This window comes from Petromyzon marinus, chromosome 16 (assembly GCF_048934315.1).
Source record: "Petromyzon marinus isolate PM22_M1 ecotype Great Lakes invasive population chromosome 16, UKy_Petmar_22M1.pri1.0, whole genome shotgun sequence".
Lineage (NCBI taxonomy): Eukaryota > Metazoa > Chordata > Hyperoartia > Petromyzontiformes > Petromyzontidae > Petromyzon > Petromyzon marinus.
In genome coordinates, this window is record NC_133682.1 from 65,271 (window position 1) to 82,075 (window position 16,805).

At 49.3% G+C, this 16,805-nt stretch overlaps 1 protein-coding gene across 2 annotated transcripts in view; it reads right to left on the reverse strand.

Annotated features, from left to right (window-relative positions):
* The window catches only part of LOC116943056 (uncharacterized), a 50,397-nt gene that overhangs the window by 19,782 nt on the left and 13,810 nt on the right, over positions 1 to 16,805 (reverse strand). For both annotated transcript variants that reach the window (XM_032955692.2, XM_076067371.1), the window contains exons 9-12: positions 15,174 to 15,288; positions 1,579 to 1,684; positions 482 to 622; positions 69 to 185 (exon numbers count right to left, since the gene is read on the reverse strand). In XM_032955692.2, the coding sequence (XP_032811583.1) occupies positions 69 to 185; positions 482 to 622; positions 1,579 to 1,684; positions 15,174 to 15,288 (479 nt within the window). The remainder of the gene's footprint in view (positions 1 to 68; positions 186 to 481; positions 623 to 1,578; positions 1,685 to 15,173; positions 15,289 to 16,805) is intronic.

The window sequence follows — 16,805 nt, forward strand, 5'->3', positions numbered from 1 at the left end:
TGGTAGGACTGTTAATAGTCCGATGATCCTACAGGATTCCATTAGTTATTTAATTACCGTTGTTGTACCTGAATAGCATCTCCCAAAACCTCCCCACAGGTCACCTCCTGCCGCATCTCCTCTAGCTGCTCCACAAGAACAGCCACTTTGGCTTCCAGGATGTCCCTTCGCTCTTCCAACTCGGCCTACATGCCACACACCATGTACAATCCACTTACACTGCATAGCCCACAGCACATACGCAAATGCACACAATGATGCTGTGTGTGATGACACTATAACTACTAATGATGCTATGTGTGATGTATGTATGTGGAACTTATTTTGCACCGTACGATGAGCATGATGTTGAGTATGGTGAAGCTGTGTGTGAGTGTACATGTCTTTAATTGTTTGCCATGTACGTATCAATCGATGCCCTGTTCCATCTCAAGGGATGATCCAGGGGAAATATTGTAATAAGTGAAATTCTTGGAGCTACCTTTATGTCCAGCAATGTTTGCAGTCGAGTCTTCAGTTCCACACACTCTCTCTCCTTCTGCAGGAGCGCCCCTTCACTGCAGCTCACCACCTCGCGCAACTTAGTCCGACTTTCATTCAGCTTCACTCCAGTATCCGTAAGCTGCAAACCACGAACAGAATGTCACTTTGAAGCTGTACTAATATTATTTGTACGATTACCTTCATCAGCCTTAGCCAACTACTTAAACCAGCCATAAACTAGTTTATCTCATTCCTAGCTGAAACTTTTATCAGCTCAGCAGACCAGACAATGCAAACACGATTGCACTGAAAGGGGAGACACGAGAGTGTGGAGAGAACATGGCAGATGTGGCCAGGTGGCACAAACGTCAGAACGCTGAGCTGGCACCACCGAGGTCATTGGTCAAACCGTGTTCTCAAGTGTAGCGAGCCGATGGTCTCAGTCTGGTCACCAATGATTGCACAAAAACATCAGCACATTATATTTGGTTCCAGACTTAATTCTATCTCTGTAAATGAAAAATATTTGCTGAACTGTTATGCCATAAGACACTACTCTCGGTGATGGGGTGTGTAGGAAAGTTTTGCCTTCTACTGTATAGACCAGAGGTCAGTTGAAAGCATCTCAATTATAGAATGGGTTGTACTGCCTTGACAGATTCAAATGGATTGGTTGTCTTATGACATGGCACCAATAGTACAATGGGAACACAATAGGTGGAAAACACAAAAACACATGGATTTGTTTTATTTTAAAGGATACCATTAAAAAGAAAAGAATCGGGTAAATACTTTACGTAAAAATTTGAAAATATGCTCCAGCCAGGTCGCTTGGAAATATAGCAAGCAGCTCACAAATGAGAGGTTGTGAGTTCAGATCCTGGTTGAGGTTTTACTCAGCCTATAGCACATCTGGGTTGAGTAAATTAGACACCAATTTAATTGGTAGAGGTCACCCCATTTAGGAACAATAAAGCATTTTACAAAGCATCACGTATGCAGAAATGGGGAATTTCCACCACTGGATAAAGGCTGTCAACAGGAGATGAGCAGGACAAAATTTGTAAAATATGAAATCTGGTCTTTAAAACAAACCTTGCGAGACAGGCTCCCATTCTCATCTTTCAGGGTGTCCACCCTGTGTTCACTGATTGCATTCTCTTTCCGCAGTTCTTGGTTTTGGCGCATCACTTCCTGCAGCCTGCCACAGCCCAGTATCGTTAGCGACACACAATGCAGCCACTTACGCCACGGGCATCAACAGAGAGTAGAGCACACCACAACCAATCAATCTTTATTTTATACTAGCTTTTTTGCCCGTCCAAGGACGGGTGTATATTGCAGTAAATATGAAATATTCAATATAAAAATTGTTCAGCTCATGATTATTGAGGGGGAGGGTTGTAGAGTGACATCACCCGCTAATGGTTATTGTGGAGGGGTGCGGCATGTGGAGTGACGTCACCTACTTATTAATGAGAGGAGGGGTGCTGCATGTGGAGTGCGCGACCTTCTTGTGCGTTATTGTAAATTTCCATATTCGCATGAATATTAATGAAGGGGGGGCCTTTTGCAGTGACGTCACGCACGGATGTAGTACTGTGCTGCTTAGATTTATGTTTTACCGCCACTTTCTGTAAAGAAACATATTTGAAGCGACTTTGCGTAATACATTTTTAATTCAGCTCGACCTTCTGTGTTAGTGTAAAAATCCACCCACTCATGAATATTAATGAGGGGGGGGGTGGGCCTCATGCCAATATCGCCCTCAATAAAGTAAGCAACAGTGCACATTACAACTGAACAGGAAAAGTACAGGGACATACAGCAACAGGAATGGAAAAAATAAACCCGTCACGCCCTCAACAGCTAACAAGCACGCAGCAAAGTAAATTGCAACCACGCACAAAATGTCCAACAATGCTGCAACCATAACAACCACCCTACACATACACATGCTCACATATATTCTTAACAAACATTGCTACAATACTGTAGTACTACTCGTATAGCGCTCAGGATGCGTTCTTGGTAAACGGAGCCACTATACGAGGTCATTATAACATGGCTCCAATGGAGATGCGTACCGACAACACTATTTTGTCCCGATGACCGATATGAGGGCTTCATTGGGGTATCGATAATAGCCTTAATAAATGATACTGTACACATCATGAAAATGATTAAATAATTGTATAAATAAAAATAACTTTAAACCATGATGTAAAAATACAATAAGTTATACACTCACCAGTGCATTCGGTTGGAGCTTGTGTAAGATTAACCACCGTCTGCCATAAACACATGCTTCACACGGAAAGCTATACTGTACTAACCAATGGGATTGCTCGATCCATAGAACGCCAATTAATGTATGCAGTGATTAACCCTAGATGAATGGATACTCTTAACACGGCTGAAAGACCGACTATGAGCAGAATTGATACAAGACATTTCAATTCTGGTTCCCCAAGACCACATATGGGCAAAGGCACCCCTATGGGCAACACCACGCCCACTTTCCTTCCATATATGGTCTGATCCGGCAGGAATTTTCAACCAGGACAAGGAGCGCTATAATGAAACGGAATTGTAAGAGGCAGCGCTGCAAGAGCCATGCCGGTACTCTCTAAATTATATCTATATACACAGAAATAAGGCGCAGTGGTATCTGGCAGGCCGCCTCGGTTAGTGGGTTGTGTATTTAACCGTAAATACTACGCTCCATCTGCCTTTGCAGGCCAAATGTGAAAATAACACGTTTTACTCGATTCGGAAACACATAGCAGTGATCACCCACTCATGTGAAAACTTAGCAGGACACTCCTGAAAAGATCTTGAGACTTAGTGAGGCTTTCCATGGGAAACAAGTGTAACACAATGTAAAACCAACATTGCTTGGTACTAACTAACGTTATGAACATGCACCAATTCTTTATACTAATTTACAATGTTAAATTAAAAGAAGTTTGTTTCACAACCTATATACTATATGTGCAGTATAAATAATGATCATAAGTACAGCTTATATAGCACCTTTTATAAAATCTCAAGGCACTTCACATCCATCATGGTGGGGGTGGGGTTGGGTAAGAAGTGGCTCAGTTAAAATGCAAAAAGCCAAATGAAAGAGAAATGTTTTTCGGCGAGAACTTGAAGATCCAAATGAACCGGACTCCCTAACAGCCTTCGGATGAAAGATCCAAAGTCCATCTGCTATGGAAGCAAAGAACCGATCACACATGGACTTGAGCTTCAGTCCACCATCCTCAGAGTTTTTGTTGTTGGAGAGTAGCTGCGTATTAACTCCCCAATATTTGGAGGTGAAGATCATTCATTGCCTTCAATGTGAGGGTCAGAACCATAAAAGCTGTATTCTGAATAGACTGGAGTCATCTGAGAACCATACTGGAAGTTTCAGATACCAAGAAGTTGCAGGCATCGATGCATGAGAAAATAAAATTAACCAATTGTTCTGCGTAAGCGGACGAGAGGGCCGCACAATGTTCTGTAAATGAAAAAAATCGACCTTGACGATTTTATTGATATGCAGGGCGTATGTTGAAACAATCGATCATCAGACTGGTGGTGAGACCCAATGAGCATAACCTTTGTTTTATTCCCAATCAGCTGGAGGAAGCTGTGCTGCATCCAAGCTCGGATAAGTGAAAGTGGTAATGAGAGAGCGGAGGGAATCAATAGCATTCGATACGCAGTGTATGTAAATTTGAGTGTTATCAGTATAAAAGTGAACATTGAGGAAGGGTGGTACCTAACGAGATCACGTAGATAGAGAAAAGTTGACCCAGGGAAGGGCCCTGGGGGACGCTGAAATAAACGGTGCTGGTTGCAGACTTACAGTGAGGGAAACAAGTATTTGATCCCCTGCTGATTTTGTACGTTTGTCCACTGACAAAGAAATGATCAGTCTATAATTTTAATGGTAGGTTTATTTGAACAGTGAGAGACAGAATAACAACAAAAACATCCAGAAAAACGCATGTCAAAAATTTTATAAATTGAGTTGCATTTTAATGAGGGAAATAAGTATTTGACCCCCTCTCAATCAGAAAGATTTCTGGCTCCCAGGTGTCTTTTATACAGGTAACGAGCTGAGATGAGGAGCACACTCTTAAAGGGAGTGCTCCTAATCTCAGCTTGTTACCCGTGTAGTAGTCGTAGATGGAGACGGAGTCGTAGTAGGAATTAAACACTTTAATTGATGTCCTTAACAACAATTCACTAGGTCCTTAACAGGAAGGGGTAACGGCCCCTTCTACCCACAACCTAGGGAGGTACAGCCTCCGGGCTAGCGTACTCTAGCTTTGGGTCCGACTACTACTCTAGCCCTCCGGCTAGCTGGACCTAGGGGAGGCTGACCCACCACTGGCACCGGTGGGTCTTCGACCACTGGCCCGTCCAGACCCGGCCCTGAGAAGGGCATCGGGCTGAGGGAACCGCAGGGTCCTAGCCTGCTGATCACTGGTACCACACTGAGCCCCGGCCCTCAGAAAGACATCAGGGCTTGGGGTCCAGGATCTCCTCTTCAGGCGGCTGCTCGGCTTCGGCTTGAGACGAACTGAACTCTGCTCCCAGGAGCCCGCCTTTTATACGATTTCCCCCACCGAGGGGCGGGGTTCCGAGGGATCACAGATCCGTCGCAGCCCCCTCCCCTCAGGAGGGGTTCTGGCCACAGGAAGCCCAACCAATCTGTGTTCGTTTGATCCCACTTTCTGCCTAGGACCAGGGTTCCGGGGGATCCCACACACACACACACACTTCACAGCCTCTACCCCTCAGGCGGCGTCTCAATCAGGGTTATGAATGACCCCGCTCTGGTAAGTACTGTTTAGCGTGTGCGTGTTTACAGAGTGACCACCACATCACCCCCCCCCCCCCTGTATAGCCCGCAGCCGTCCCGGCTGCCATGACAATAAGCCTCTACTTTTGACAATACTAAAATTAAACTGAACATGAACTCGTGTGCCTCAGCAAGAACAACAACAACAACGAACAGTAGCAACTCGCAGGAGTCGCCCAAACCCACCTGTACAATTACACGCCATGAATAAAACATACAAAACCCGAACTCGACCACGCGCATTTTCGACTCCCCTTGCGTCCTGAATCCCACCCGCCGATGAACGCACCGGCAGACTGAAGAAGGGACAAGTGAGGCAATGACCGGCGCATACACAGGGGGAGGAGGCGGACAGTGTGGGAAGTGGCGACAGGCCTTAAGAGAATCGGGAAAGCCTGGAGCGAGTCCTTGTAGCGGGACCATCATAAGGGCCAGGAGTCCCTGGTGGGGGACTGGGAGGGGCCGGGCGATGGACCTCCGGTTTGTCAGCTGAGGCGGATGCCGGTGCTTGCGGGTCAGCTCCCTGTCGGACGGCCGGCGAAGCAGCACGGCGATCCATCGGCGTGAGCGCCGCCGGAGAACTCACTCCTGTGGCAACCGGGGGAGCAGCAACACGGCATGGTGCATAGGAAGGGTCAGGAGAACAACCCCCCAGGCCATCGGACACACCAAGCGCACGGCCCCTGCGAGATGAACGTGAGGTGACAGTGAGAGGCGTGATGTAGGGTTTCAGTCGTGACGGTTGAACAAACCATGAGCGCCGCCCGCACGCAACCCGAACGCACTGGTCCCGAACCACCCGAACAATGTCCACTGGACCCCGCCAGGGTTTGAGCAATTTCGCCGACGTCGCCAAGGGTACTTGGGGGCAGTGTAACCATGCCTTGTCCCCCACAGACCATGTGTGTGTGGATACGCGGCGGTTGTGCAGGCGTTCATTTGCCTGTTGCCTCGCCCCGGAGTTTTCCCTTGCGGCTTGCCGCGCCTCGACCAACTTCTGTATATTGAACCGAATGTGGTCGGACAGTTTCGACCGCGACGCGGCTGGTTTTACCTGCAGTTGTACGTCCAAAGGGGGGTCAACATCCCTGCCATACATCAAGTTGAAGGGCGAATAACCCGTGGCTGCGTGAGGTGCCAATCGGTACGCGGCCAGAACCCCGGGCATGCGGAGGTCCCAATCGAGCTCCGCCTCATATACTTGATGGCACAAAATAGAGGTAATCGTCCGGTGTAGACGCTCGACCATACCATCGGTCTGCGGATGGTAGGGGGAAGTGCGCACCTTCTGGGTGCCTAACAGGTCACAAACCTCCCGCAGAAGGACAGATGAAAAGTTATTTCCCTGGTCGGTCAACAGCCGTTCCGGGGAGCCCTTATCCAGGACATAGCCCTGGTGAAAGGCCTCCGCAACGGCCGCCGCCGACTGGTTGGGGAGGGGCCAGGCCATGGGCCAGCGGGTGAAATACTCGACCAACCAGTAGGTACTTATTACCCCGGGCAGTGACCGGAAAAGGCCCGAGAATGTCCAGCGCCACCAGTTCGTTGACGCGGGACACCTGAGTTGACTGAAGCGGCGGGCAGGCTGGCGTAGCTGGGTGCTTCCGCCGTGTACAGTGTGCAGCTTTTTAGCAAGTCAGCTACATCGTAGGCCATCCCTGGCCAAAAGAAATCCAATTTCAGAGTGTCGAGTGTCTTATGAGTGCCCAAATGTAAGAGTCGTTCGTGTGCGGCCCACACGGCCCTTCTCCGCAGAGCGGTAGGAACAACAACCCTGTAACGGCGAGAGCTGGCATCCCATGACGAGGAGACCATCTCGCAAAACGAATGTCCCAACACTTTCCCGGCCATTCGAGGTACTTGTACGTTCGGCACGGCGGCGCAGTCTAAGGAGGGAGATATCCTCCATCTGGAGACATCCCCATTCGGCAAGAGGCAGCTCAAGCAATGAGTCACGGGCAACCGAATCGTGCTGGTCCTGAGCAAAACCGTCCTCTGGGCCGACAACCTCTGCTGCTGCAGCCAAGGGAGAGGTAGGCGCAGCTACAACGGCCACTTTGCACCTCCCAGAGCCCGTAAAACACGCGCATCCTTCCCCCGGAGGAAGGCGCGACAGACCATCAGCGTTCGAATGCCGAGTGCCCTTACGGTAGGATCACCGTGAACGCTTAGTCCTGTAGGACTTCCAGCCACCGTGACAACTTGCCGGATGGCTGGTCTATCTTTAGCGCATATTGTAACGCTGCGTGATCGGCACGAACGGTAAAGTGCCTATCGTACAGGTACGGCCGGTACTGTTGTACAAAGAAGACAATAGCCAGCAGTTCACGGCAAGTAACGCTGTAGCGCTGCTCCGCCGGGGACAGCACCCTAGTGCCGTAGGCGACCACGCGCTCGACGCCGTTCACGACTTGGGAGAGCACCCCGCCAATTCCCGTGTTATTGGCATCAGTGTCCAGAATAAAAGGCAAGATAAAGTCAGGGTAACACAAGGGAGGAGCGCTGATAAGGGCATCGCGGAGGGCCTTAAACGCCCTGTCCTCGACCTCCCCCCACTGAAACTTAGCACCTTTAGCCGTCAGCGCATGAAGGGGTTTGGCTATTGACGCGAACCCCTCAACAAACCGACGGTAATAGGACGCGAACCCTATGAAGCTGCAGACCTAGCCCACAGACGTAGGAGTCGCCCATGTTCTGACGCAATCGGTTTTTTCAGGGTCGGTGGCAATTCCCGTACGGCTGACAATGTGTCCGAGGTACCGTACCGATTGACGCAATAGAAAACATTTTTGGGGCTTAAATTTGAGATTATCAGCACGCATCTTAATAAACACGGCCCGCAACCTATCCAAGTGTTCCTCGAATGTACGACTAAAAACAATCACATCGTCGAGATAAATGAGGCATGAGTCCCACTGCAGCCCAGCAAGGACCAGCTCCATGAGTCTCTGGAACGTCGCTGGGGCCGAGTGCAAACCGATGGGCAACCGATTAAATTCAAAAAGACCCTGTGGCGTACGGAATGCGGCCTTAGGTTTGGACGCCTCGTCCAAGGGCAGTTGCCAAAATACAGACAAAAGATCCAAGGTGGAGAAGTACCGCTTCCCCGCCAAGGCATCTAGAGACTCGTCCATCCGAGGGAGTGGATATGCGTCTGCCATCGAAATTTTGTTATGTTTCCGAAAGTCAACGCAAAACCGAAAACTGCCATCATGTTTTTTGACAAGTACAATCGGGGCCCCCCAGGGGCTGGTGGATGGAGAAATGATGTCCGCGGCCAGCATGTCGTTGACGGCCAACCGGACATGTTCTTTCTCAGCCGAGCTCAACCGAAACGGATTCTGCCGAATGGGAGCGGAATCGTCCGTATCAATGTGATGGTTCAGCAGGGTAGTGCGTCCGATATCGAATTTGTGTTTACTGAAAACATCGGAAAATTCACGGAGCAACGCGCGTAATTGGGATCGCTGGGAGTCGGAAAGTTCGCCAGGCGCAGAACAAAGGGAATCCATCCAACCATCATCGAGGTCGGAATGCGTGTTGAATCGAGGCGCGTCATCCACATGGCCCACAACATGGTCACCGTGAGAGCGCTAGTGACGTGTGGGAAATTATGGCCCCCTGGGGTACGACCCTCGTTCGCAACCTTGCATTCAATACCTGGATGAAAGGTTGGCTCGTACTAGGCACGAGTGTCTGTGCGCCCACCAGCTCCAATCCCCGTACGGCTGTGTTGGATGGAGCCAGCAACATCTCATATGTCCCCCCTGGCTCGAGTGGCTTACGCAGCCGAAGCGGAACAAGCATTTGTGTGCCCGGCGGAATCCGAACCGTCTGGGACGCCATTGCCTGAATCGTCGCACAGGCCGTACGCAACCGGGTGAGCGAGGGTAAGAACGACATACAGCGGCCCGAAGGAAGCTCAATACAGCCTTTGTCCATCATGATCTTAATGGGCATTTTACGGAGGAAATCAGTGTCCAACAGACATGGAACGGCAAGGGTATTAGAAACCAAAATGGGACCTGTCAATTTAATATCGCCAATACAAATTTGGGCATTAATTTGACCAATTTTTCCAAAGAACCCCCGTTCGCAGCGAAACAAGAAACAGCGACAGGGGTCAATGATTGACACGGCTGGGGCAGCACATTGTAGATCAGGTCAGAAATAATGGTTGCCGATGCCCCGGTATCAACCAGTACCCAAATTTCAATCCCAGCAATGGTGCCGATGATAACGGAGGAACCCGTGATCGCAGCGACGACCCTATGGGCCAACTCCGACCATTGACCCGGTTGGAGTGGCCCCTCAGGGTGTATGACATTTCGGTCCCGAACTCGCAACGCAACATGATCGAGCGACGCAACCGAGTGAGGGGTATGAGATGAAGGCAGGGGCTGAATGCGTGGTGCGTCGCGACTCGCCTGTGGCCCTTGTGAAGCTGCAGGCGGGCGGGTAGAGGGTGGCGGGCAGCCCGGAGCGCGTCGTTGAGGAGCCGGACAGCCAGATGACAGGTGTCCTTGTTGTCCGCAGTTGTAGCACGTGACGCGGCCTCCGGTCCGCGGGGAAGCGGTCTCCCCCGTCGTGACTCATCCTGGCGAGGCCGGTCACCCGCCCTCCAGCTGGAGGCGTGATGCGACGCGAAGGCCTGGTTGTCCCGGCCCTCTCCCACCGGGATGTCCGTGTGTGCAGCGCATGCCGTCTTCGGCTTGTAGCGTTGGAGGAGCAGTTCGGTGTGCAGGTATCTTGCCGCACGCAGGGAGGAGAGATCGTCCTCGTCCGTGACGTGAACGGCAATGTGTAACTCACGAGCAAGCGTCAAAAGCTTCTCTAGAACTATGGCGTCGATGCCCTCGTCGTCCATGCGAGGGTAGGCAGCCTTGGTCAGCGCCAGCAGCGCGCTTCGGAAGCCGAGGGGAGTCTCGTTTGCCTCCTTCGTCCGGGTGGTAAAGTGATGCCTGATCTCTGACGGGGGCCCGTACACCAACGCCATGTGGTGGAGGGCGTCCTGCAGCGTTGCACGCCGAGCCCTCAGGATGGTGAGGAAGGTGGCCAGCGCGTCGTCGTCAAGAGTGGACGGGAGAGCCCGAAGTGCCACCCCCTCCGTCCACTCAGCTGTCTCACAATTGGAGATGAAACGGCGTGAAAAAGCCGTCCAATCACCACCCTTTGGCTTGAACACCTGCAGTGCCAGCAAGCGTTGCTGGAGCGCCGGCTCCCAACCCGCTGACTCTTCTCCCACAGCGGCTGCGGTGTTCGTGGGAGCGCCATACGTCGGTATGTCCTCCAAAAACATAGCTGATGACGCGGCCGCGTCCCATTGGCGGGCGCTCCGGGCGGAAGTGACGTGTAGTTCCGGGAGCCCGTGACTTTCGGTGGAAGTGACATCACCTCCGGCCGCGCCAGCCCCGCTTCCGGCGGCAGTGACGTAACGCCGCGCGGAAAGGGACATCGCTCCCAGCCGTTTCTTCAAAATGTTGCGCGGGAACTCCCGCGGCGATGGCGGGAACGCCACTCGCCCGCTGGCACGGCCTCGCAGCATCCCCTCCCGGACCCGCCCGCGTTATTTCATCGAGGATGGCAGCGGCAGGGCGAGGCGGGAGTGTACCGATAGGAGCGTCTCTCCCGCTGGCGGTGAGTCGATCGGTGGTCGGGGAGGTCGTAGATCCCCCGTTGAAGGACCATCCTCCGGCTGCGACTTGGCTCCCTCTGGAGCAGTTTCTTGATCGGCTTCATTTTCCGGAGCCTTGGCAAGTGTCTTCCATCTAGTCTCCATGGTGGCAAAGTATTCGGACACTTCTGTCACCAGTTGTAGTAGTCGTAGATGGAGACGGAGTCGTAGTAGGAATTAAACACTTTTATTGATGTCCTTAACAATGATTCACAAGGTCCTTAACACGAAGGGGTAACGGGCCCCTTCTACCCACAACCTAGGGAGGTACAGCCTCCGGGCTAGCATACTCTAGCTTTGGGTCTGACTACTACTCTAGCACTCCGGCTAGCTGGACCTAGGGGAGGCTGACCCACCGCTGGCACCGGTGGGTCTTCGACCACTGGCCCGTCCAGACCCGGCCCTGAGAAGGGCGTCGGGCTGAGGGAACCTCAGGGTCCTAGCCTGCTGATCACTGGTACCACACTGAGCCCCGGCCCTCAGAAGGACGTCGGGGCTTGGGGTCCAGGATCTCCTCTTCAGGCGGCTCCTCGGCTTCGGCTTGAGACGAACTGAACTCTGCACCCAGGAGCCCGCCTTTTATACGATTTCCCCCACCGAGGGGCGGGGTTCTGAGGGATCACAGATCCCTCGCAGCCCCCTCCCCTCAGGAGGGGTTCTGGCCACAGGAAGCCCAACCAATCTGTGTTTGTTTGATCCCACTTTCTGCCTCGAACCAGGGTTCCAGGGGATCCCACACACACACAACACTTCACAGCCTCTACCCCTCAGCCGGGGTCTCAATCAGGGTTATGAATGACCCCGCTCTGGTAGGTACTGTGTAGCGTGTGCGTGTTTACAGAGTGACCACCACACCTGTATAAAATGTACCTGTCCACAGAAGCAATCAATCAATCAGATGTCAAACTCTCCACCATGGCCAAGACCAAAGAGCTCTCCAAGGATGTCAGAGACAAGATTGTAGACCTACACAAGGCTGGAATGGGCTACAAGACCATTGCCAAGCAGCTTGGTGAGAAGGTGACAACAGTTGGTGCAATTATTCGCAAATGGAAGAAACACAAAAAAAACTGTCAATCTCCCTCGGCCTAGGGCTCCATGCAATATCTCACCTCGTGGAGTTGCAATGATCATGAGAACAGTGAGGAATCAGCCCAGAACTACACAGGAGGATCTTGTCAATGATCTCAAGAAAGCACATATACATGCCCATCTGAAGTTTGCCAATGAACATCTGAATGATTCAGAGGACAACTGGGTGAAAGTGTTGTGGTCAGATGAGACCAAAATGGAGCTCTTTGGCATCAACTCAACTCGCAGTGTTTGGAGGAGGAATGCTGCCTATGACCCCAAGAACACCATCCCCACCGTCAAACATGGAGGTGGAAACATTATGCTTTGGGGGTGTTTTTCTGCTAAGGGGACAGTACAACTTCACCACATCAAAGGTACGATGGACGGGGCCATGTACCGTTAAATCTCGGGTGAGAACCTCCTTCCCTCAGCCAGGGCATTGAAAATGGGTCGTGGATGGGTATTCCAGCATGACAATGACCCAAACACAGCCAAGGCAACAAAGGAGTGGCTCAAGAAGAAGCGCATTAAGGTCCTGGAGTGGCCTAGCCAGTCTCCATACCTTAATCCCATACAAAATCTGTGGAGGGAGCTGAAGCTTTGAGTTGCCAAATGCCAGCCTCAAAACCTTAATGATGTGGAGAAGATCTGCAAAGAGGAGTGGGGCAAAATCCCTCCTGAGATGTGTGCAAACCTGGTGGCCAACTACAAGAAACGTCTGACCTGTGATTGCCAATAAGGGTTTTGCCACCAAGTATTAAGTCATGTTTTGCAGAGGGGTCAAATACTTATTTCCCTCATTAAATGCAAATCAATTTATAACACTTTTGACATGCGTTTTTCTGGATTTTTTGCTGTTATTCTGTCTCTCACTGTTCAAATAAACCCACCATTAAAATTATAGACTGATCATTTCTTTGTCAGTGGGCAAACGTACAAAATCAGCAGGGGATCAAATACTTTTTTCCCAAACTGTAAGAGCCACGCAGGCTAATAAATTGCTTGTGATTCGATAAACAGGATCGAGTCAAGCACAGTGCGGTACCATTAACCCCCATATTATGTTTCAATCATTTAAGCAGATGGTATCAAAAGCAGCACTCAGGTCGAGTAGAACTAGAATGCTGAGTGAGCCAGTGTTGGCGGCAGTCAATAAATAATTTACCACCCTCACCAAATGCCGTCGCAGTGCTGTATCCAGGCCGAAAACTATATTGGAAAGATTTGAAGTCAATTGAAAGTTTTTGGAGCCAAGAGGCATCCACACACTTGAGAACCTTGTAAAGAAAGGGCATATTGGAGGTAGGGCGATAGTTTAGGTACTTCAGAATCAAGGACTGTTTTTTTGAGAGAAGACAGGGTAGTACTCTGAAAAGAGGGCGGCAAAATGGTTGGTGGCTATGTTAAAGAAGACTGCATTTAATGGCGGATAGCTTTAATATTGCTGAGGAAAAACTCGAGGAATGTATTATGTTTTGGTGGAGGCAAGGAAATGTGTTTGTGGAGGGGGTTTTAACATCTGAGATTTGGTACAAAAAAGTAGCTGAGGTTTGTTGGAGTTATCAGCAACGAGTTTAGAAAAATTAGCCGATTTAGCTCAAGCCAGGGGCATCTTGGTAGAGATGTTGCAGCTCTTTAAAAACCTGTTGATGAACCATGAGGACTCATCTTCTGCAAGTTCGCTCAGCTTTACTATCGTCTCGATTGAGCGCAGTTCATTGTTATACCAGGGAAATGGCCGGATGGCTGAAATCCTCCTTGTTTGAAGGGGGACCAACAAATCCAGAATATTACCAAGCATTAAATTGTACAACTGCTTGAGATCATCCATTGTAGCTGCTATATTGTTGTAGCTGCTAATGCTGGTGGTGCTTGCCAGGATGGCCAGGTGAGCAAGGCTGCTATAAAAGTTACTGATTAAAATAATGAATTTAAATCCATTTGTTGAAATATTAAAAAATAAAAGAATAAATAAAAGGGTTTGAATTACAGATTTTTTTGATGCTCGTGTAATAGCGTAACGCGCGGGATTAGCAAAAGGGTGATGTGAGGTGACACTGGAGTGGCGTGGTAGCAATTAGGGGGCGCAGCATGGATGGAGATAGTGCAATTGAGGTCGCGCAGGTGCAAGCGTGGAGACATGGATTAGGTGCCGAAGAAGCGGCAGCAATTAGGGGGAGAAGCATTGATTGAGCGGGTGCATTTGAGGACGAGCAGGTGTGAGCATTGGGGCACGGGGTAGATACCAGAGAGGCGGGAGATGGAGACGATAAGAGAGAGTGCGTGCCGGAGGCGCCGTGGAGGCGCCAGCTTAATGGGGGATAAGTGGGGACCCAAAATGAGAAGGGATATATATCAGGGAGTGTGCGGAGTAGCACGGTGAGTTGGTTGGTGCCCAAGGGATGAAGAACACAAGAGTCGGGGAGAAGACGCCTGGGACCTCGCCCTCACCTCCCCAGCAGTGTTGGCTGATCACCTGCTGGGGGCAGGGACGAGGGCGGAAGTGTGAGGGAAGCAGGACAGGATAACAGAGTGTAGAGTGAGAGAGCGGGGGAAACAGAGTAGTTACCGCGCACGAGGTGTGCGGAGATGAGTATGGGGAAGTCGGGGAGTTCGGAACAAGGGTGTGTGTGTTAGTGTAGGTGAGGAGCATCCACATTGGATGGAAGGTAAATAAAGTGACACAGGAAAAAAGTTAAGAGTATCCATGTGAGTACAACACTACACTCGTACTACGCAAACAACAGTAAAACCAAAAAATGTAGTTAAACACACTGGAGCCACAGTAAAACGTGCTTGCGCCCCGAGGTGGTGTCTGTGAAGCGATGTAAAAACACATGCTAAAGCTTTCATGAGTAGATATTCCATAGGTGCCATGTCCAATCACTTGAATAAGAGGAGGAAAAACTCACTTATTTTCTAAATTACTACCCTTCACCAGTTACCATACACAACAAAATCACCACTTATCCAGTTACCAATTAAGTGCCCATCTGCCCACTAACAGAAAGTCGAGAGAAAGATGCCTGCACGTGACTTAATTACAAATCGTCAGTAGGAGTGTTAGGCGGGCATCGTTACCGGTCTGATTTCTCTTGTAACTCCTTCAACACCCCCGACTGTGGAGAAGATGGTTTCTGTTCGTAAATACTTCTTAGTGTCTTCAATCTTGCTTGCAGAGCAAACACCTGCGCATCTTTACAACAAAACATGAAGGGAATTAATGTGCTGTGCACATAACATGAGCAGGCTGTCATTCAGCTTCCTTTCATGAGTAGAGTCACTTGAAGCAATAATATACTGCAGTGCTAAATGACACGTTCCTATCTTGGGTTTGACCTTAATTTAAAATCTCCAAAACGTCAAATGGGCAGCAAAAAACAGCAACGACTAAATGGGCATCACATTCTCAAAACTAAAAAATTATGAGATGGTGTATACTTTTCAGGATTTTAAGCTTTCGTGAAAGCAAGGATCCATACTGTTTGTTGCAAACGTTAATCTGAACATAACTGTAACATCCATTTCGATTTAAAGCTTTCGTGACTGCAAGGATTCATCTTCTTTGGTTCTTTCAGTAAAGTCACGTAGAATGAGAAGAAAGCAATAAAATAAAACAATAAAATTCTCACGACGTTTCGGCCACAACACAAGTGACCTTCTTCAGGTGAAAGGAACAAACCTGTCGGGACGACAGAGCTACAATGAACGCTGCTAAGATTCGCAGCGTCTTTTAAGCTGGTTGAGAGAAGTGAGGGACCTTGACAAAGGGGTTTACATATCAAACAGGAGAATTTAGCATTGAAACAGTTGAGGGATTAGCTTGTGACTGGTCACAGAAATAGCTATATTTTTTTATTTAAAGCTTTCGTGACTGCAGTAATTCATATTCTTAGCTATTTCGGTAAAGTCACGTTGAAGGGAAACAATAAAATAATAAAACATATATAAAACAATAAAAATTCTCACGACGTTTCGACCATAACGCAAACGGTCGTCATCACCACCGCATTTCGGTTCTTAATTAATTATTTTATGGTGACCTTCAGACCGCAGCTCTTTCGCTGGCATTGACTCTTAATACCTCTCACACCACGGTTAATGGTATGGTTTATAACATGATTATAACAGTGCCTCGCAGCTGTTTCTCTCCTCTGTTCCGACCATGATGGACTCGTCCGTCTGAACGGGGCTCGTAGCGGTCCGTGGTGCTGATGTGGAGGGTAAGAATCCACCCATTTTTTTCGCCATATAGCATCGTGATATATAACGACTTATTGTTGGTAGCTCAGCTGATTGGAGAATATATAGAGTTTATTGATAACATTGAGGTAGTTTATATTTTAGTTTGTTTATCTGTTTACTATATGGTATTCATTATATAGTGTAGTGTATGCCCAGTTGCTGTTAATAGCTCTGCTTATTGAAGAATATGTTGAGTACATTTATTATATTGATGTAATTTAGACTTAGGTTTTTTTCACATTGGTTTACTGTATGATAGTTGAGTTGTTGCAGCCCCTTTGGCGTCCATGTACGAGGTGCCTCTGTAGATGTGTAGGCTTTGACTTTAACATAGCTATTTCTGTGACCAGTCACGAGCTAATCCCTCAACTGTTTCAATGCTAAATTCTCCTGTTTGATATGTAAACCCCTTTGTCAAGGTCCCTCACTTCTCTCAACCAGCTTAAAAGACGCTGCGAATCTTAGCAG